General features: G+C 41.3%; 1 protein-coding gene across 1 annotated transcript in view; it reads right to left on the minus strand.

The window, feature by feature from the left end:
• CEP72 (centrosomal protein 72) overlaps positions 1 to 23,105 on the minus strand; it is a 54,025-nt gene that overhangs the window by 9,067 nt on the left and 21,853 nt on the right. Inside the window, exons 8-13 of the mRNA XM_054020935.1 lie at positions 22,250 to 22,462; positions 19,591 to 19,898; positions 16,718 to 16,856; positions 12,856 to 13,058; positions 6,758 to 6,884; positions 1,358 to 1,469 (exon numbers count right to left, since the gene is read on the minus strand). Coding sequence (XP_053876910.1) covers positions 1,358 to 1,469; positions 6,758 to 6,884; positions 12,856 to 13,058; positions 16,718 to 16,856; positions 19,591 to 19,898; positions 22,250 to 22,462 — 1,102 coding nt within the window. The remainder of the gene's footprint in view (positions 1 to 1,357; positions 1,470 to 6,757; positions 6,885 to 12,855; positions 13,059 to 16,717; positions 16,857 to 19,590; positions 19,899 to 22,249; positions 22,463 to 23,105) is intronic.

The raw sequence follows: 23,105 nt of genomic DNA on the forward strand, positions 1-23,105 counted from the left end.
AGTGAAACTGGAGGCCGCTCAAGCTGTTGCTTAGCAACCCATCTGCTCTGTCCTGTCTTCCTCTTGCTGCCCAGCTATTTTCCTCCAGTGGGAGGGCCAGCCTCAATTTCTCCCTCTCAGCTAGTGTCTTTAAACAAAAATTCAGGATTTTCCCCCTGGAGAGGTATGCATGCAGAGCACTAACATTCCATCTCAATTTATACAGAACCTAGAAGGAAATCCATCACCCTTTTTCTTCCCCCTTCTGCGAAAAATGCATGAGATCTAGCACATTACACCTCGCTGGCAAAATGGAGTAGTGCTGCATCAGAGAGGCACACAAGGCCTCCAACCAACTAATTCCAGAGGGTATCACAGCACACTGTACCAGCTTCAATGGGCAGATTGATGGTCACCTGATGGCTAAAGGAACAAGTAGAGAATGCACTTGCACTCCCAGAAGAAATCTGAAAAGCAGCAATGTAGTCATCCCTGTGTACTTTTATAAAACATTACAAGACAGACTTCAATCCCGCCCAGAGAGCCCTTCTCTGGTAGAAGTATACTTCAGGCAGTGGTCCTTATATAGGCCCAGGGCCTGCTTTCCATAGGGGGCAGGAATTCTACATTTTTGGGGCTAACTCCATTAATTGACTTACAGTGTTAATTCAGACCCCCACCCACCCATCTCAATTTGTTGCTGCTCGTTATTTCTCAAAATTATGCACTAGTGGAGATGTCATGAAGCGGAATGGAAAATTTGTATCTGATCATTTTCCTTCTGTAATTAAAAATTTTAATTCATCCCACTCACCCTCCTCCAGGATAGTAAGTTATTCAACTTTCTCTGGAGTATAAATCTTCACAGTTTAAAATTTGAAAAAACAAATGAAATATTTAAAATGTTGCTCTTGATTTAGTTTTATAGATTGTCAATTTAAGAGGTAGAGAGCTGGCTGAGCAGACTGGTTGCTAAGAGGCATCTTCTGCTGCCTCTGCCTCCATAGAACCTAAAGACAACTCCGTACTCTGGACTAAAAATGTACTATGGAGCACTAAGGAAATCATTAAGTAAACTTTCCATTGTTGTTCATTAAATACTGAGACAAAAAGGCCTACTATGTTTACATTTTAAATGTATTGAGCTTTCACTCTATGCATCCGAAGAAGTGAGGTTTTTACTCACGAAAGCTTATGCCCAAATAAATCTGTTAGTCTTTAAGGTGCCACCAGACTCTTTGTTGCCACTCATAGTAAACATTTAACTGAGAAGCTCTGGTACATTAATATAGAATGAATTTAAAATTTCAAAGTACTCAATATGCCAAAGGGTTTCTTATGTAGTTCCTTTTATTTCTGACCAGGATCTTCAATATACCTGTGACTTTCCTGCAACATCTCTGTGAGCTCCTGAATCTGATCATAGTGCTGAAGACGCTGTTTCAAGTTGATGTTTTCACTTCTTAACTGTTGATTCTCGTTTTGCAGATCTAAAATTCAAAGAGACAAAATATCTTAAGGAGGCTACATCTCTCGATGAAAATTCAACCTAACCTCAGAGGGGTAAATATTGTACAGTAGCATAAAATAAGACTGCATATTCACCCCTTGGATGAGACTTACAGTTGAGAGCCTGACCTTTTGTGCCAGTTAAAGATCCCAAAATATTCTTCATGAGCCTGAAGTGAAGTCAATGACAGGCTTTCCATTGATTTCAGTGCAGTTGGGTTGATCTCCAAAATTAAGGGCATTAAAGCCAGTGCCCTGGCCAAATTTCAACTTACATTTTAACTATAAACCTCCCCTTGCAGTTTCCATCTGGCTGGCCCCTGTGAATGAAGCAGGTCCAGCTCCCTTGTGCCAGAGCAAGTGTTCCCATTTTGCCAATTTAGGAGGGTGAGACAGCACCTGTGGGCTATAAAGGATCAGAGAGCTGGTGAATCAGAACCTGTCAAGATGAGGGCAGGTGAGGGTTGCCTGGCAGTGAAGAAGAAGGCAGGTAAGCTGCTGCAGACTGTACATTTGGGGGTGGGAGAAGGCTGAAGGCCAGAAGAACAGCAAGAAGGATTTGCTGGGTGGTGGTGGGAGGATGAGGAGAAGGAGAAGAATAAGCAGAAGCAGCCTGCTGGCTCCAAGCCAGAGAGCTGGAGCCAAGGCCTAGAGAAGGTTGAAAGCAGGGGAGCAAATTACCTGCTGACATCTCCAGACCTGCAGAGCTGGACCCAGAAGAAAATGAGTAACTCAACCAGAGGTTAGGGGTCTATTACAGGAGTGGGTGGGTGAGGTTCTGTGGTCTGCAACGTGTAGAAGGTCAGACTAGATCATCCCTCACACAATCACGATGCTCCCTGGCAAGGAAGCTCCCAGCAGAGAGGCTGTGGGCGTTCCCCCAGCTCTCCCTAGCAGGCACTCCAGTTAAAAGGGTTGGGGGGCTGTCCTGGTATAAGGTCAGGAAAGGATGGCACTGGATGGCTGGGACATAGTGAGGGATGCTGGACCAGTATGTTGCATGTACTGTTTTGACTATGGTGGGGAAATATGAACTATGGCTGTGGGACATTTGTAATAATTTATGTTCATGGGACTTTGGGAATAAGTGACCCCACAAGGGCTATTATTACACTTGGGATGATGCACTGAACTATTTCTGGGAAGTCTGAAGAAAGGAAACTTAAGCAGTTGCACCTGTCATGCTGTATCCTGCAGCAGGACAGCGCTCAGGTGGGACTGCCCTAGGACACCATTGTAAGTTGTATTTTCACTTGCTGTTTTAAATTGTTTATAGTAATATAGTAGCTTGTTAAGTTTGTAAAGTGCTTTGGGATCTTCCAGGCTGAAAGGTGCTATATGAATATAAGAGTATTATGAACTTCAGACACATTTTTATTTCCCTAAGCCTAAAGTAATGCCTTCTGGTTAGCACCCCAAAATCTTCAGGCTCCAAAATGCCAATACAATGCATTATATTGGTGGGAGGACAGGAAGAGGATCAGGAAACGTTATTTTTATAGTTTTAGAACTAGCGATGATGAGCCTAATTTACTGCAGATCCCCCTTCTTTACAGATAAGGTGAATGCTGGCAATGGCCACTCCATAGTTAACTTGGAAGCTAGCCTAACTCATACCTGCCTCCCCAAATAAACTCATCTTTCTGTGATTCTGGAGAGTTATATGGCACAGGGGGACTGTTTGGGTCTCCCAAATGTTGACTTTCAGACTTCTGTGGATGTGTGTGTGAGTGAAAATACAATTTTTCTAAAAGGAGGTATAATTTTAGTGAGTGCTTTTTAGCTGGACTCCACTATTTAGCTCTCAAGGTCCCTCCAGCCCTACACATCTATGATTCTCTGAAACTCACTTTCAGATTTCATTATTATTATTTTTTTTTTCAAACTGAGTGGGGCTTTGTTTTTTGGAGGTGGGTAGGTGGGTGTTCAGGTAAATTATGTTTCCTACTCTTTGGTACTGAAGTAGGTAACAAGTAAAAGTGTCTAGATGAAAAAAGCATGAGAAATGTATTGAAGACAACTAAGGCTCAATAAGGCACCAAATCATTTTAAAAAGGGACTCTGTCCATCTTTTTTGGACCCAAAATGCAGATAACATAAAAATCTAAAGGGACAATTTATAACATTTGTTATTTAATAAATTACCATTGGTGTGTGCAATACAATCATCTGTAATAAACGCCCTCAGTATTAAACCGAGCAAAGGGAAGTTTCCTAACAGTGAGTACTAAATGGTGGAAACTGCGTCATGTAGAAAGTACGGTGAAAAGCACTGGTGAATGTTATTGTAGTGAACAATGCTGCATTGACCAGGAAGGATGGACTGGATGATCTAACAGGCCTTTTTCACCAGTTATTTCTATGAGTTTATATATGCCTCTTCCTGATGAGATGCAGCTATCGTTGCCCTATATGAGAATGTTTGTTTGCCTGAAGAGATGCTGATATTTGCTAATTGGCTGGTTCCTGAAAAAGTAAACGAGAGTATTCATTCAAATAAAAACTAAGTTTACTTACATGGCATCTGCAATCCTCTTCCATCATTTTTTATGAACATTTGTCCAAAGAAATTATGATTTTAATGTTCACAGAAAGGAAAAAGGTCACATTCTTCTGCAAATGTGAATTTGCGCTGAAAGCGCAAGAAGGAAGTGTGAAATTGAGTGACAGGTATTATCCTGGCTCTAGTGCTTTCAAGGAGGACAGAATTAATCAACGTGACAGTGGAGCAGACTCAGGCCAGGTCTACAAAATAAACTTACATCGGTATAACAGTCGCTAAAGAGTGTGAAAAATCCATGCCCCTGAGTGACCGTTATAGAGAATAGAATATCAGGGTTGGAAGGAACCTCAGGAGGTCATCTAGTCCAACCCCCAACTAAATCATCCCAGCCAGGGCTTTGTCAAGCCTGACCTTAAAAACCTTTTAGGAAGGAGATTCCACCACCTCCCTAGATAACCTATTCCAGTGCTTCACCACCCTCCTAGTGAAAAAGTTTTTCGTACTATCCAACCTAAACCTCCCCCACTGCAACTTGAGACCATTACTCCTTATTCTGTCATCTGGTATCACTGAGAACAGTCTAGATCCATCTTCTTTGGAACCCCCTTTCAGGGAGTTGAAATCAGCTATCAAATCCCACCTCGTTCCAATTTTTCCACATCCTTCTTGTAGTGGGGGGCCCAAAACTGGACACACTACTCCAGATGAGACCTCACCACTGTTGAATAGAGGGGAATGATCACGTTCCTCGATCTGCTGGCAATGCCCCTACTTATACAGCCCAAAATGCCGTTAGCCTTCTTGGCAACAAGGGCACACTGTTGACTCATATCCAGCTTCTCATCCACTGTAACCCCTAGGTCCTTTTCTGCAGAACTGCTGCCTAGCCATTCGGTCCCCAGTCTGTAGCAGCGCATGGGATTCTTCCGTCCTAAGTGCAGGACTCTGCACTTGTCCTTGTTGAACCTCATCAGATTTCTTTTGGTCCAATCCTCTTATCTCTAACCCTCCAGCGTATCTACCACTCCTCTCAGTTTAGTGTAATCTGCAAATCTGCTGAGGGTACAGTCCACGCCATCCTCCAGATCATTAACCTCCGACCTAACACCAGTGTAGATATCACTATGTTGATGGGAGGGCCTCTCCCGTGGACATAGCTACCACCTCTCGTGGAGGTGGATTAATTCCATCAACAGGAGAAGCTCCCCCATCGGCATATTAGCATCTTCACTGAAGGAGTGCTGCAGTATTTTAAGTGTAGACCTCCGCTTATTAGTGCATTCATACCTGATTGGATGGGTTCCTTGGCTTCCCAGGGACTAGTGGGAAGAAATGGTCTTAGAAAGCATAAATGGTAATCCCTGTATAACTGGTGTTCTTTATCCCTTATCCCAGATTCTGGGCACTTCAATGTGTTGACACTAGACTGATGTCACTAGCATAAATTATAAATAAATTAAATTATAAATTAATGGAGATATCCCATCTCCTAGAACTGGAAGGGACCTTGAAAGGTCATCGAGTCCAGCCCCCTGCCTTCACTAGCAGGACCAAGTACTGACTTTGCCCCAGATCCCCAAGTGGCCCCCTCAAGGATTGAACTCACAACCCTGGGTTTAGCAGGCCAATGCTCAAACCACTGAGCTATCCCTCCATGTCAGGCCTTGTTACATGGCATGCCTCATTGTTGCCCTGATACTTACTCATGGGGGGAGCGGGGGCGGAGTGGAGTTTGTTAGTGGATGAAGTGCATCTTTTGTTTTGGCATACTGGAACTTTATTGATAGGGCCACCAGAGGGTATCATGTCACCAGGTTAATAGTAAGATCCACATCTTAACGCTAATAGACTTATTAATAAGGTTGCAGTTAGTGGACTTTAACCAATACTTATGTGTCCTTATTCTATTCTGGTTGGTCTAAGCAAATTTAGAATCTATGCTGGATGTGCAAACACACACTAAATAAGTAAGCATTAAGAGAAAATTTGTCCACTTTAAATGTGGTTTGACTGAGAAATTGTTGATTATATCTTTAAAACAGTGAGCTACATCCTCCGCTCTGCTGTTGCCCCTCTCTTTGAATCTCTCCACTGGCTTCCCCTTCTCTGTCACATCAAACATAAGCTGCTTGTGTTCACTTTCAAGGCCCTTCACAAATCAATTACCATGTTACCTACTGTTCGTTGTCAATCTGTTCATGCTTGCCTCCGATCAGCCCATGATGCCAGTCTCCACTGCCCATTTGTTAAATATTCAAATAAGCACCTTTATGCCTTTTACCACGCTGCCCCACATGCTTGGGAGGCACTCACTGTAAACGTGCACAAAGCTACCTAATTAGCTACCTTCAAATCCCCCCTTTGCTGTGATGCCTACAAAAAACTTGACAACAGGTAGGCTGCTGGTGTGCACAGACCAATGCCTATTATGCTGACCTAGGTTGTCTCATTGTTTCCTTGTACTCCTGTCTATATTCATCTATTGTCTCCTACTTAGTTTGTAAGACCTTTGGGGCAGAGACTGTCTTTTTGTTTGCTGTACTACTCCTATCATAATGGGGTCTTGGTCTATGTGTAGGGCACTAGGCATTAAGGTAATACAAATAATAATTGCCATGGAAGTACTTGTGGAATGAGGTACTACTTGGTGTGAGTAAAGGCATCATGATCTGGCCATAATATACAAATTAAACCTAAAGGCAGAACACAGATATGGGTTTGCCTTTGACACAACAGTTATTAAAACAAGTGTTTTTAAAAACTCACCAGTAAGTTGCAAATGTAATGAACTAGAACTGTCTGCATTTTTCACATTCTGTTCCACATTTAACAGATGAGCTTTTAAGTTAGTGTTCTCTTCCAACAACTGGTCTAAACGTTGCTTCAAGATATCCTAGTGACATTTAAAAAATTAAGAAAAACAGAACAAACCTTAAAAAGGAAATTGATAACAACTGAACATTTTCCTAGTAAATTATTCTTTGAAAGTCTAAACATGATTTTGTAACACAGTAAATCATAAAGCAATCACTACTGAAAATGAAAAAGGCAAGACCTGGTATCAGGCAAGACCTGATTTATTTTGTTTTCTGTAACTTGGTTCCATGGAAAACAAACATTACAGCAGTCATTGAATCACAATAGTCCAGAACTTGGGAAAGCCTGGTATTCCCCTGGATGGATTCCCAGGGGAATGATATCGACAGGGATCCAGATTCACAGCCTTTATGGTAACTGAACTGCTGACTGTCCATAGCAAGAGGGATTTTCCAGATGGTGTGAGTCCATATAGTCACAATGGTAACTACTTTCTTCATGGGTCCACAGCTCACAGTGCTGTGATGTGAATTTATTTCACAGAGTAATTGTAACTGGCCATTACTGCCTTGAAATGGCAGTCTCACAGCCAAACAGAAGAGACAACTTTTTGCCAAACTTATCCATCTTCCTAGATTCCTTGTCAGATGGAGTTGTTTTGGATTGCTCAGCAACAGCTGACGCTGCTGAAGATCAAGGACTGGATTAAGTCCAACCCCCCCCCCCCTCACCCCCCCCCAAAAAAACAACAACTCCATAGTGCTATTCACTCACATGGTATAATTAATCCGGCTTCTTGGTCATAAACTCCATAGCAGAGAATTGCTTGTGTTCTTTCATTTTGCTCTCAGGCACCGAGGACGAAGGTACAAGATGGCACAGGAAAGGAAAGACTCACAAGTAAGGAAGGTAGTATCCTGGACTGACCTACAGTGCCAAGTGAAGTCTTGACAGAATAATCCTGGTTGGATACAGATCATATAGGAGGCTGTGATGGGACACACTGGCAAGTAGATTAATGAGGGCCTGTGGACCCATTTAGCCCCATCCAGCTACACCTGCAGTAGATGTCAGGTGTGGAGTGGAGTTAAATCAAATTCTAGCTCTGTTCCTGGCTGACCAGGAAGGGGAACAGAGCTCTGCTTCTCTCTCTATGAAAGAAGCCCAGTTACAACCAAGAGTCTGAGAGACAGAACCATAAAAATGTAGGGCTGGAAGGGACCTTGACAGGTCATCTAGTCCAGCCCCGCCCACCAACTTCATGCTGAGGCAGGACCAAGTATACCTAGAGTCAGACCATCCCCGATATGTCTGAATAACCTGGTCTTAAAAATCTCCAATGACAGGAATTCCAAAACTTTCCTTGGAAGCCTATTCCAGTACTTAACTGTCCTTATAGTTTAGGAAGGTTTTTTTTTTCCTGATATTTAAACTAAATCTCTCTTGCTGAAGATTAAGCCCATTACTACTTGACCTACCTTCAGTCCTCTCTTGTAACACCTCAACTTGTCTCAAGAGTTACCAGGTTTCCCCTCAAGTCTTCTTTTATCAAAACTAAAGATAAAGTTTAACCTTTCCTCAGAGGTCAGCTCTTCTAAACATTTCATTTTAGTTGCTCTCCTCTGGACTCGCTCCAATTGTCCACATCTTTCTTAAAGTGTGGTGCCCAAAACTGGACACAGCTGGGTCTCACCAGGGCCAAGTAGAATGGGACTATTATCTCCAGTGTCTTACTTACAACACTACTATTGATACACCCCTGAATAATATTAGCATTTTCTGCAACTGCATCGCTGCAACTGCTCATATTTGAGATGCACTATGACCCCCTAGGTCCTCTTCTGCAGTTCCACTGCCTAACCAGTAATCTGATTTTGGAGTTGTGTATTTGATTCCCCCCGCCCCTTCTTAAGGGTAGTACTTTGCACTTGTCTTTATTGAATTTCATCTTTGTTTTCAGACAAATTCTCCAATTTATCAAGGTCACTTTGAATTCTAGTCCTGTTCTCCAAAGTGCATGCAACCCCTCCCAGCTTGGGGCCATCTGCAGATTTTATAAGCACTCTCCCCACTCCATTTTCCAAGCTGGGAGGGGATGCAAGCACCTTGGAGGACAGGACCTCATGATGGCTGGACAAGTCTCCCACCAAATGGGATGACTGGGCCCAGGGAAACTGATCAAAAGGAGTGGCTGTTTGAAGACAATCCCTGACTAGAAGGGCAGAGTCCTGCTGAAGACTCTCAGATGACCCTGTTTTGAGTTCTTAGCTCTTAGGACTTGAGTGCCTTAGCCAGAGGGCTAAAGCACCCCTGCATCAGATCCTGTGAGAGGTGGCAACTGACTGTCAGAGATCCACACGACAGGATGCGTTGTGTCACAAGGAGGTACCACTGAGGTGGGAACTGTCTGAGGGTACGTCTACACTGCAATTAAAAACCTGCAGCTGGCCCCTGGCAGCTGACATGGACTCATGGGACTGGAGCTAAGGGGCTGTTTTAATTGCAGTAGATTTCTGGGTTCAGACTGGAGCCTGGGCGCTAGCCTGGAAATCTACACTGCAGTTAAACAGCCTCACAACCCAGCCCCCTGCAAGCCCGAGTCAGCTGAGGGTGTCTAATTGTAGTGTAGACATACCCAGAGAGGCCTAGGACAGAATGGCTTAGGTGTACACATCACCTGATAAGACTAGATATCTACACTGGATCTTGTTCAGAACATGGGAAGTGTATTCCATTAAATGGAGACCTCACTTGATACCAAAAGCCTCACCCAGTCAGAAAAATCCTCTGGGGTCAAAGGGAAATGTTCAGTCACTATGCATGGAGCAGGTGATGGACTAACCATGGAAGGGACCAGAAGATATGTTACTACATGGATTTTCCATTCCTCTTGAATGTGGAAAGAGTAAGTTATGACTGTGATATCTAATGCAATAATGGCCACAGAGGAGTTGCAAAGCCACTTTGCTGAACAGGTGAGTGTTCCTTCTGTCAAAGCTAGGACCAACATTCAGGCTGCATGCTGGAAGGCAGGATTTGGGTCTTAGATCTCAATCTTCCTCCACCTATAACGCCTTAAGCAACATCCCTTTTTCCTTCTGAGACCCCAAAATCACCCCGTGTTTCTTCCATTACCCCTATATTCCAGAATTCATTGTGCTTTTAGCAAAAAAAAAAAAAACAACCTCCAAGCCCCCACAAATCTCCCCAAAAACCCAAACTAAAGCAAATCTGTGTGCAATAATAAAATAAGAACTTAATTTAAAATTCATTGTGCCATACTGAGCCAAGCAGATATTTACCTTCAGAAAACAAAGGTGACAAATGGCACACTTTAAAATATATCAAGGTACAAATTATGCACATTGAGAACTTTGAAAATTGCCTAGTCCTGAAAACTGTACACTCAAACCTTATTACTGCAACCATTTATATTCAGGCAGCTAATTTTACAACCAAACAATAAATACTTTAACATCAAGTTTAGATTATATAGAAAACAACTCTTGTCGTGTGTGGGGGGGGGGGGGGTGAGAAAGGGGAAGGGTTGGCAACCTACTTTTGGATCATGAGCCCAAAATTCAGAACCATTGTTTTACGAGAATAATGGAACAACTAGGAATAATCCACATGGATTCACAAAAACAACAAATTCAGACAAACCTGAATGCTTTTTTGACGGAATTACAAAATTAAAGGGATGAAAAAGACAGATATTTGGATTTTAGTAAAGCATTTGATACTTAAAATAAATTGAATTAATAAGAAGAGTATGGGCACTGTTAAATTGGCTGAAAGAAAATAAGTCTCTTCTAGATTCTATGAAAAAGCTGCCCAGTGTGTATATACACAGTGGTCAAGCTTAAAAATGTGTCAATTGCCATAAAATTACCTTCTTTAGTATAGGGAGTACTGCAAGTATTAAGCATACGGACGTACAAGAAATGCCACAAACATCAAAGTAACATTATCTAGGCAAAATTGGAAAGATTAGGCATGATCACTGTTAAATCCTCAATTTAATAGGATGAAAGCCTATCACAGTATTAATAATTGGGGGGAGGAAAGTGGTTCAATCCCTCTAAAACACACACAATATATTTCATAAATATAAAGGGAACTAGAAGTTGTTTTTAAATTTAACAACTATTTAGTCTTGGCATCAAAGTATTTCACTTGAAGAGGAAAAAGAAGTTGATACAAGCTGCTTACACAGTGCATGCTAATGAGCAAAGAGAAGATCATCTGAATCTTTCTTCTGAATTGTCTGACCATTTGATAGGATAGGATGCTACTGGGAGTTTGATCAGAAGGTAAGTGTAATTAAACCTAGATTTCCAAAAGAGTTCAGGTTATACACCCAAGCACGGGCTTTGGTATGCAGTTTACAAATATTTTGAAGTATTTGTGGACTCACTTGCCTCTCCATTGCACTTCCCATATAGGCAGCACCAGCAGATCTTTAAACGACTAAAAGCACACTCAACAGTCATTCTGCACTTGCTCAGCCTGTTGTTGAACCGCCCCTTGCTGTTGTCAAGGTGCCCCATGTATGGCTTCACAAGCCACGGCATTAAAGGGTACGCGGGGTCTCCCAGGATCTCAATGGGCATTTCGACTTCTCCTACTGTGATATTCTGGTCCGGGAAGAAAGTCCCTGCTTGCAGCTTCCTGAACAGGCCAGTGTTCCAAAAGATGCATGCGTCACGCACCTTTCCGGACCAGCCTGCGTTAATGTCTACGAAACACCCACAGTGATTTACAAGAGCCTGGAAAACAATTGAGAAATGCCTCTTCTGATTAATGTACTCAGTGGCTAGGTGGTCTGGTGCCAGAATTGGAATGTGCGTGCCATCTATCACCCTCCGCAGTTGGGGAAGCCCATTTGTGCAAAGCCATCCACAATGTCACGCATGTTTCCCAGAGCCATGATCTTTTGGAGCAGGATGCGATGAAATGGCCCTGCACACTTCCCTCAACACGACTCCAACAGTTGACTTTCCCACTCCGAATTGATTAGTGACCGATCAGTAGCAGTCTGGAGTAGCCAGCTTCCACAGTGCAATCGCCACATGCTTCTCCAACAGCAGGGCAGCTCTCATTCTCATGTCCTTGCGCTGGAGGACTGGGGCGGCTCATCACAGTCCCATGAATGTGGCTTTTCTCATTCAAAAGTTCTGCAGCCACTGCTCATCATCCAAGACGTGTGTGATGATGCGATCCAGCCACTCAGTGCTTGTTTCCCGAGCCCAAAAGCGGCGTTCCACTGTGGTCAACACCTCCGTGAATGCCACAAGTAATCTCATGTCATAGTTAGTATGTGTGGCGAGATCCATGTCGCACTCCTCTGGCCTTTGTAGTTTAAGGAAAACTCCACTGCCACTCATGACGTGTTGGTCAGAGCGAGCAGCATATACTGGTCAACACTTCGGGATCCATTCCTGCAGACCAAAGAGGCAGAGCCCGCAGTGCACAAACCGTTGAAAGATGGCGCCAAATGAGGATGCAAGCACAGAGATTGCTGGGATGCGAAGCAATGCATCACGGGCCAGGGGATAGGACCTAGGATGCCACGTGACCGCCTCCGTCTTCCCACAACTCTTAGCAGCAGAAGAGGAAGAGATGCTCTGTGGGATAGCTGCCCAGAGTGTACCGCTCCAAATATCGCTGCAAGTGTGAACACGCTATTGCGCAGGCAGCGGATAGTGTGAACACACAACAGCAGTTTCCCTTCAGTGCTCTCTGAGCAGCGCTGTAACTCCCGGCACTGTAACTCTGCCAGTGTAGACATACTCTTAGTGATGACTGTCAAACTAGGTCTCTGTAGTCCAGAGAGATTCAGGCTTTTCACATATTCCAATAATCAAATTCAATTTGAACTCTGATTGCCACAATTGAAAGCTAGTGTATTAACTATACCCACTAACAAGATCTTTCCAGTTTGAATTAGAAACTCATATGATTAAACACTTCACTTTTACCACACGTGCATTCAATTTCATCCACACCACAGAATCATTAGAAGAAAATAGAAGTGCCATAATCACCATGTCTTTTCGAGAGTTGCTCAGTTCTGACATCAGACTGTTAATCTTTATGTTGTATTGCTGATCTTGTTCAGACAAAGGACTTTGTAAAGTCTTTTTCTCTACAAGCAGATTATTCACCTCCTGACACATTGTTGCAGAATCTTTTTGTTGATCCGCAGGTGCAGATTTCTGCATTGCAGACAAAACAGGTCCTGCCTGAGCTGTGAATTAAAAACAGAACGGAGCAGATTAGGCAAGGGTCTCAAACAATGTCTGCAGTTGGTGATAATGGTACAAAATCTAATCAATGATTTCTATTGACTTCAATGGAGTTCATCTGAAATTACGTTAGTCATTTATTGCAGAATTTGGCTCAGTAAGTGTAACTGGACTGAAGAAAATTGCTTTTGATAACACATCCTACTGCTACATTTCTGCAATGAAAAGGTAATATCAAAACTGGATGATGTCATAAATCATGCAAGTACTCAAAATCCAGCCAAGGCAAATTACACGTTTAATGGCTAATTTTTAGGATTTTCAGTTACTCCCACTGCCAACCAGCAGCAGCGTCTCATTCAAGTGTGTGCAAGAACTGCACTTAGGAGAAAGCGATAGCCATACAAGGGCAGGCTTGAAGACAGACATAAGGCTCGAGGGCAGGGCACTTCCACAGGAATGTATTGAGGGTTCCAAGAAAACTGTAACCAGCACAGGCAGCGGCTCCATTCCTCATGGTATATGATAAAGAGCGTTCACAAACCAAATAGCCTGCAGCACCTACTCCCTTCAGTTTACTATACTGTGACATATCAGGCTACAATCCAGACTAATAGATAGCTGTGTCATCCCTGACCTCTAACCTACGGTGCCCTTTGCAATGCTTTGCTGCTGTAGCCTCCAGCATGCAAGTCACTCCCAGCTATGTCTGTCTGCGTGCTGCAGCCAACCTGCACACCTTGGCTCTTAACAGCCTTGGTTATACTGCAGGTGACCCCAACACACACCCAGTCTTAGGCTGGGTCTACACTACCCGCCTGAATCGGCAGGTAGAAATCGACCTCTCGGGGATCGATTTATCGCATCCCGTCGGGACGCGACAATCGATCCCCGAATCGACGCTCTTACTCCACCAGCAGAGGTGGGAATAAGCGCCGTCGACGGGAAGCCGCAGAGGTCGATTTTGCCGCCGTCCCTACAGTGGGGTAAGTCGGCTGCAATACGTCAAATTCAGCTACGCTCTTCGCGTAGCTGAATTTGCGTATCTTAAATCGACCCTCCCGTAGTGAAGATGTAGCCTTAGATTTCCCCCCCGAAATATATGTCCTGTACTCCCCAGCCCTCTCCTGACCCTACAAGTTTATATAAAGTCTGTTATTGCTTTAATAGAAATAATATGCACGTAACTTGCCACCCCAAATGAAGTTTCTCAGACACTTCCATTTAAACACACTGGATTAGAGCAAACAATAAAACAAGTTTAACTATAAAGATACTTTAAGTGAGTACAAGTAATGGGGCACAAAAGTCAGAAAAGGTTACAAGAAAATAAAGTTAACACACTGCTGGTACTTAACTTAATCTATATCAGGTTCAAGCAAAGTTTCTCACCATATGCTTTCAGCAGTCTTACTGGCTTAATATCTTAGGTCAGGATCCCTTCTCTAGTCCAGCGAATGCTTCCCTTTGTTACTTCTGGTGCCATGAATACAATAGTGGAGGGGTGGGGGGGAGGGGGAGAGAGAGATCCTCTTAGGGTGTTTGTCCCTCCTTTTTTTAGTCTCTCTCTTGAAAAACACTTCCAGCTGAGATTCAGGAGACAGTCTACAGAAAAGGATATTCCCTGCTGCTTTTCCTAGCCTGTTTAAGCACCCTTTGTTACCCTTCCTGCTTGATGACTCTGATTACTGCTTAAATGCAAATTAAGCAGAGCATACATTCCTTTGTTTGAGAGAGAGAGCGGTTTGTCAATCTCAGTTTGGAACATGTGTTAATAACATCCAGTGAAATCTTGTAACTTCACATGCAATGTTGCCACACGCATTTTATCGGGACAATAATGCCCAGCAAATTATGAGTTTTCAAATGATACCCCACAAGGCATACATTGTACATAAAGTTATTACAACAATGTGTAGGGTGTGGACATGCATACATTCTGTCGTATACACAAAATGAATTTTTTAGAAAAAGCACCATGCTCAGTAGCCCTACCTGTTGCTTAATTATGCATTCTCATAACTTTCATCTGCACCCATCAGGATCTAAGTGACTTCTAACCCACATGGAAATTCTGATATTTGACAGAACACAGAAGTTTTGATCTGTAAATATCTGAGTTGCATCACTCCTTTCCTATTTAATATTGTTCATTCTACTTATAGAAGAATGGCCATATTGGGTCATCTAGCCCAGTATACAGCCTTCCGACAGTGGCCAATGCCAGACGATTCAGACCTTCACAACATCCCCTGCAACAAGTTCCACAGGTTGACTGTGTTGTGTGAAGCAGTACTTCCGTTTGTTTATAAACATGCCTCCTATTAATTTCATTGGGTGACATGCCTCCCTCCCCCAGTTATTGTGTTTATGTGAAGGGGTAAATAACGCTTCCTTATGCACATTCTTCACACTATTCATGATTTTATAGACCTCTAGCTGCAAAGGTGAAGTTACATAACAGACGCCTTAGCAATACAGATAGTAGTAGATCCATTACAGCAGTACTGTACCTAAGGTGGAGGTAAAATAAAATGTATGAATTAATTTCCTTTTTAATACGTGATTGTAGCAAAAGTGGAGGTGGGGGGACAAAAAACCTAAAGAGAAACTAGTTGGGCTGGCAGCCACGTGCACCCCAGAAATAGCCACAAAAAAGTATACGTTTGAATCCACTTTTCTAAAAGCTACTTACTTTGTTCAAAATTGTACATAAAATTTTAAGAGAAAATCTACATCACAAATACCTGGAGTTTGATCTAGGAGTCCAATCTTGGCAAATCTAAATTCTGCAAAGGGGTTGGGAGGATTGAGCCATAAAGACAATGCTATCCCTTATGGGTAATACAAATGCTAAAGGCTCAATTGTGGCCCCAGAATAAGGGGCCAGTACAACAGCCCAGGAAAGAGTGTAATTCGCTGAAGGAGTTTCACTACTGGGCCAGGTTTATATCCAGCTCATCATATATTCCTTGACCTGCCAGCACAGCTATGCTAGCCTGGATGTGGCAGAGTGAGGAAGACAAACCTTCCCCCTACTCTTCCCCCTGCCATCCATTTGCACAAAGCAGGGGACATAGTGGTTCTGAAGAGCATGCTTCCCTTTCTGTGCTGTTCCCCATTATGTGAGTATCTGATGCAGAAAAACAAAGAGATACCTCCTGCCCTCTTACACCAGTGCGCTGCTGGATTGTAATGTAGGCCTAAATTAAGATCAAAGCTAGTTGGTCTAACAGTGGTGCAACATCTTACTTCTGTTTGGCCTGAGACCACCATTCTAACACTGTATTTTTATTCGCTTCTGGTTTTCATGTCCAATGAATAAGTAAAATAAAAGCCACCTTATGCACGGATGTGGAATTGCTTATGTCGGTCTTCAGTCCATAATGTGTTGAATGGATTATTATCATCAGATTAGGTGCTGGAAATCTGATTACTGATTATCATGCCATAGACAGAGGCTAAAATCTATCATTTAAATTACACTAGTCAAGATGGAATTATATCGCAAACTCATAAAACCTGAAAACACACTAATCTGTTAATACACAAAGCTCCTGTGTTTCCAAGCAAGCCCCAATAAATAATGATGTTTCTATACATTCTATATAAATCTTAGGTTGTTCACTAATCTCTGTTAAAATATCTTTTTCTTACTTACAAAGAAATTTCTCATTGCAGTGGAGTGATTTGTAACCATTCCAATATTTGTCCACTAAGTCCAGAAGATGTTCCATAGGTGTTGCTTCATACAGATGTTTATTGGCTGACTGAGTTGCTACTTGATGCGTTTCAAACACCTGAATTAAAAAAAATATATATATATATCTTTCATGCTAGAACTGCAAATGTTTTCAATTTGGTCCATATAACCTTTAAAGTGCAGAAATGTGACATGCAACAAAGAGAGGAATTTAAAGGGACAATCAGGAAGTTTTGGCCCAAAATTTGTGTTGGTTATTAAAAAAAAAAAAACCTAGAAAATAACACCAATATTATGTGTCTGATGAAGTGAGTATTCACCCACGAAAGCTTATGCTCCAGTACGTCTGTTAGTCTATAAGGTGCCACAGGACTCTGTCGCTTTTTACAGATCCAGACTAACACGGCTACCCCTCTGATACTAATATTATGGTGGTGGCCTTATAGTACCAGCTAATTTTAAAGATGCAGTTTCCTTCATAGTTCCCAGTTTTCTCACACTTTTATTTCTGAAAACTTTTGGTCTGAAAATACCTATGCTTGGTTTCTGCCTGAAGGTGAACTGTCTAGGAAAAATTCTGACCACAATTTTGTCAACATTTTTGATTTATGAGAGGGTAAAATATCATTACATGCAGGGCTGGTAGTACTGCCTATTAAGGTTGCCTGACACTTCCCACTATAAGACACTGTTTTCAGTTGCTTATAACTTTGCCAAACTTTAATCATTTCAATTGAAATTTTATATGCTGGGTGTTTTTTGCCTGTTTTTTTTGGGGGGGGGGTGGAGGGGGGAAATTGCAGCCAAAATAGTTAGGTCATTTCCAAAAACCCAGCTTGAAAAAATACATTTTGGCCATGTTAATAACTTCTGACGATCTTTTCTCTGAACAGCTCTGGCATCCCCATGCTTTGCAATGGTGACCTGAAATCTGACAAAGATGTGGCCTTTGTGTCAGGAATGCATTGTTTGCCCCCTTAAATTTGCCCAAATCTGGCCAATTTATAAGCCTTGGGGGTGGGGGAGGGGGGATGCAAGTCTGCACATGCTCAGTAGAGGCTTCCTAGACTTGTTACCATAATCTCCAAAAATTTCATCTTCACTGAGCATGCTTGAGTCTCTCTCAGTTCCTAGTGCTGACCAGACTACCATGCACCATCCCTATCACTTGATTAGTCACTTGCCTAACACTGAACAGGAACTCTGAGGCATATGCAGGGACAGAATCCAATACCAAGGGCACAATTCAACTGCCTTAACCACGAGACCATCCTTTCCCTTCCTGCAATCCCCTGCCTCATTCACTACACGCCCTCCAACTTCTGCAACAAATGAGGCAGGAGTGCTACAGGCAACAGCCTCCTTCACTACACAATCCCGATTCATCCCCAGAGCAAGCTCCCTTGCAGTGAATGAGGCAAGGGATCGGGGGAGGGGGGAACAGTATTTAATCACATAATTAAAGACTGTGTATTATTTATAACCTCTACATGGAAGGGGCCAGGCAACATTAATTCTAACGTTTTGAGTATTTGAATTTGCAAGCTTAATGTTTTTAATGTAGTTTTTCTTGTGTAATATATACACATAGAGGGAGAAAATGTATTTTCTCCAGGACAACTACTGTAATTAAACATTTTTTAATAGGGTTACAGCAAAAACAAATGGAATTTGAAACACCATACACACACAGTACTGCTTGGTTTGGGCAGCGGGAAAGTAAAAAGTTGTAAGTGATTGAAAGTTGGGGTTTTTTTGAGCTTTCAGATCGGCATCTACTAAATTTCAGCAGAGCTTAGTGAAGCTCCATCTCCATCTGACACTAAGTCCCTCTCAACTTAGCCAAGGGTCCAATGCCCAGTTACCTCAATCTGCTCTAGGACAATTTTCAGGAGGGAGATAGTAGCTTTTACTAAACATACACGGAAAAATCTTCACTCAGACAACCATAACATCAGGGAGAGCGGATACATATAAAAATGAATTCCGCAAGAACAGGGTCTTTTTGCAGTGTTTACTGACTATTGCAATATTCAGTACATTGTAATTTTTCATTTTTAAAAAGTATGTCTCTGTTTGTGAAGTTGCAGCCACTACAGAATAAAACTTTCTCCAGCCAAAGAATAGCAAGAGCAAAGACAGGAATTCATCTCCCTGAGATGTGAACTACAAAGCCAAATTGTGAATAAGCATGGGGCATTTGCTTTAATTTTTTTTTTTTTTTTAAAAGGACTCTTGCCAACTCCCACAACTTTATCACAATTTCTATTTACTGCAATTTCTATTTCCTGTAAGGAACAAAACAATCCTGCATTTTTAGGGAGCTGGAGAGGATGATCTAACAGTATCTATTAACTAACTTGAAGCTGCTGCAGAAATTCCAGGGCAACACAGAATTCTGCACTGCTATGCCACACAAGTCAGGAGGCCTTGCTGCAAAGGTTAGGTCCAGTATACAACAAAGCACACAGGGCCTTGCCATATACTGTCAGTATATCATCTTGACAATCCTCAGTCTTTTTACTGCATCAGTGAGACTAATAGTCACTCCTAAACCATGTTCCTCCGTGTTAGCATTCTGCAGTGCCAGATCAGATAATGAGCAAGCTAAATTACTATTTTATAATAATGGCTGTGGATGTTATGGGCACTCATTCATGGCAAGATAAAGACAGCGCACTGACGACAACAAACTGGTATTGGTGGAGGAAAAACTAAACACTATTTTGTTTTGTCTTTAGTAATTGTCCATTTTAATAGTTCAATCTAATAATAAATAATGAAACTAAACACTTTAAAGAAATCACCAACTCTTCTGTTCTAGCGTTTACCTCTCTGACATCTGTAGTTTTGCTATTTGGCCGTTGCTCTTCAGGTCCAGGTCCCTGAATGGAAGGAGGATGGTTTCTGCCACTCTCTTGCATTGTTTCTTGTTTAGACACATTCACACTAACATTAGGTTGTCCATTATTTTTCTGCAAAGCTGCAGAGTAAGTTTGGTTCTGAACTGGTTGGTTTCCTCCATTATGTGATGTTCTATTGCAAAGTAATCTAGATGCTGATAATGTATTAAAAATCTTCTGAGCCTGTGTATGCATCTTTGGAGAGGAGAGGACTGGAGAAGAAATTTCTTGAGAGTCTCCAAAAGAAAAAATACAGAGTCACTTAACCAGAATGACCTTGTTCTTTTAAATTAGCATCAAAAGTCAAAATTAACAAAACATTAATATACCATTTTTAAACAAGGGTTGAACTATTTTTTTCTGAACACTGGTAAAGAGATGATAAAGTTAATTGGTCCAGAGAACAGGTTTACTACTAGGATAGGTCAGGAAATTTTAACTTTTTTCAGCTTTGAAATAAGCATGTTTTTCATTGAATGACATCTAAGTCTATATTATATAAATTATTTCAAAATGAATAACAGATTTACCTCCAGTCTACTAGTCATTCAATATTATGTACAGTGCCACTCTGTCTTAGAATTATATGTTATTGAAACCAAAAGGCAAGCATTATGTAGAGATATTATTGTAATATTGTTTAAAAAACTAGAGGCAGGTTAAGATTGAAGCCCAAATTTAAATTTGCTGAATTAAAAAACAAACAAAAAACACCTCTGTCCTAAGCGTAAGCTGCATAGAAGATTGAATATCAAAATTAAATTTATAAGGGAAACTGCCCAAAAATTTTTAACCACAGAGTCACTACTTGGGCTTAGTACAAATGTTATTTCATGACAGTATCATTTAGAACTTTTAAAGTACTGATGTTCATGCTAACCTAATATGCTATGGAATCAATGAAGACTGAGTAAGTTAAACCAACTAATATTTGGCACCAGTGCTCTTTAAGTGAGAGCTGATTATAATGTGGCCAACAACAGCCCTTTGTGCTTAAATTGAAAGACATTAGTTGGACAAAAGTATTTAATTACTATAGTCTAGAATATAGGTACATACTTCACGAAATGAGTGGAGAGTTCATTTATTAAACAATCCTTGTCAAATGGCAAACATTATTTAGCAATATTAGAAAAATCCACTAGGTGGGGCCATTGACATGGACCAGATATTAAACCTGAGATCTTCCAAGAAGATTTCAACCAAAATTCCTTCTGGGGACTGTGGCTGCTGCACAGTCCTCCTAGAACCGATTTAAGACTATGTCTTCAGTACACAAGAAAAAAAGTGTGGAGGTTTTATTTACTTTTTCTCTTGAGATGGCTGTCCATATAGTGGAGACAATACACTGGTACTTTTCTACTAGAGCCAGGTGAAATTTTTCAGTCCAATTCCTTTTTTGCCAAAAAATGCATTTTTAGGTCAATTCAATCTATTTACAAATTTGGGTTGATTTCAGCAAATAGCTTCAGCCGAATAAATGAGAAAAATTCAAAAGAAAATTGTTCACATCAATGTTTTTTAAATGAGACTTTTCAACTTTTCGAAAAAAAGTTTCATTTTGATATTTTGCTAGTTTAAATACATTTTAAAAGTAACAAAATATTTCACTTTGACCTCAAACAAACCTTGTTTTCATTTCAGTCACTAAACTGAAAAATCAGTTATTCACTCTGCTCTACTCTTTACTTCGCAGCCCCCACAGGTTTGACCTCTACTAGCTATGTTGAGGTAAAAGCTACCGATGCTTTGTCTCTACTATGATTTTTCACCGAGCGCTAACTCTGTTTTCTCTAGAAAAGACGGGAGAGGAAGAGTTAGTCAGAGGCTCCCCCAAATAACTGAAATAAGCAATTGGGCTAGATTCTGTGGTGTATGTCTCAGGAAGCTCAGCACAGATGGCACCCCACCAGGCATCTTTGCGTCTACCAGATTGTACCTGTTCTAAGGGCCATTACAGCCCCTAGTGTAAGTCAGAGTGTTTCCAAGGGGTTCGCTAATTTATGGCAACCTCTCCAGCTATTTTGGGTTAAAGAGCAACCCCTAGTCACGTTGCTCCAAATGCTATGGCCAATCTCCCTTCTGCCATGCCCCTATGCCGGGCACTGTAAGGTTGGGAGGGGCAGCACGGAGCCAGGTATTTTGGTTCCATGCTGGTCCTGCACCAGGGAAAATTCTCTCTGGGGCCCTGGCAGTTCCATTATGACTCCTATATGCCACCGGATGTGAGGTGCGGGAGACACGCTCGTCTTTCACCAACCTGTGAGTAAATAAAAAAGTACGCAAGTCACATCTTGACTAGAATTTCAAAAAGTTGTTTATAATCTGACTTTGCTGACTAACGAATACAGAACACATGGAAATGAATTGGATTTGTAGACAGTTTGGGGTTTGTTTGTCTTTTCATTTGGAGTTAACAGCGGTCTGACTAAAAAGATTAGAAATACACTCAGAAAACCACAAATGAGATAGCAGAACTGCTGTAACCAGACACTTCCATATAAACACACAGCGGACAATGAAAGTTTGCATTATAGAAGTTATCTGAACAACTCAAGAAAAAGCACAAAACTTCTGCATTGGTTACCTGGATGGGGTGTGAAATTGGCATGGGTTGTAATTTTTTTATAAGATTCAGCCTCATCTTGAAATTTCAGATTAGGGTCTCTCTTAGGAAGATCTTGACTCTTATTGTCTGAAAATGTAACTTTGGTACTATTTTTCCTTTTCTCATTCCCTTGCTTAATGGTATTATGTACAACAGGCAGAGTTGGTGAACAATCAGGCAAACTTCTGTACTCTAGAAACAAATTATATTATGTGTTAAAAATTTATTTAAACTCCTTAAATTAGATGGTAGGAAGTAACATAATAAACACACATCTTGGAATTTGTAACATAGAATACTCGGTGATCCTCTATCAGAATAAACTTTTTTAAAAGATGGTAAAGTAATGGCTATTTATTTTTGCAATTAATCCAAGTTTTGAATCTTTATTCAGGAAACTGGGTGTGTATAGCTTTATAAATTTCTAATTTAACATTGCAATGAGTCTCCTGTAGATCTCCACATAATAGCAATACACAGGATGCAGAATTATTTGCAAAAGGTATGAACCTGAAATATTTTCAAATGCTACTGCAGGGCTAACAATGAGTAATTTTATCTTTGATAAAAGTATCTGACACAAACAAGAAGTCAATGATTAAAAACTAGAATAGATTAAATTATTCTCTCAATGCATGTTAAAGCCGTCGGCTTTTCCTTCATTTGTCAGTAAAACTCCCATAGCAGTAAAATTAATGGTAAATAGCCCCACTAAATTGGAATATCCGATAATTGACAAATAAGATTAAAAACTACATAATCTTTACTCATTTGTTGTACCAAAGATTGTTCTTTGTACATAGACATAATATACAGCACAAGATTAACACACAAA

This window comes from Malaclemys terrapin, chromosome 2 (assembly GCF_027887155.1).
Source record: "Malaclemys terrapin pileata isolate rMalTer1 chromosome 2, rMalTer1.hap1, whole genome shotgun sequence".
In the NCBI taxonomy this organism is placed as follows: Eukaryota; Metazoa; Chordata; order Testudines; family Emydidae; genus Malaclemys; species Malaclemys terrapin.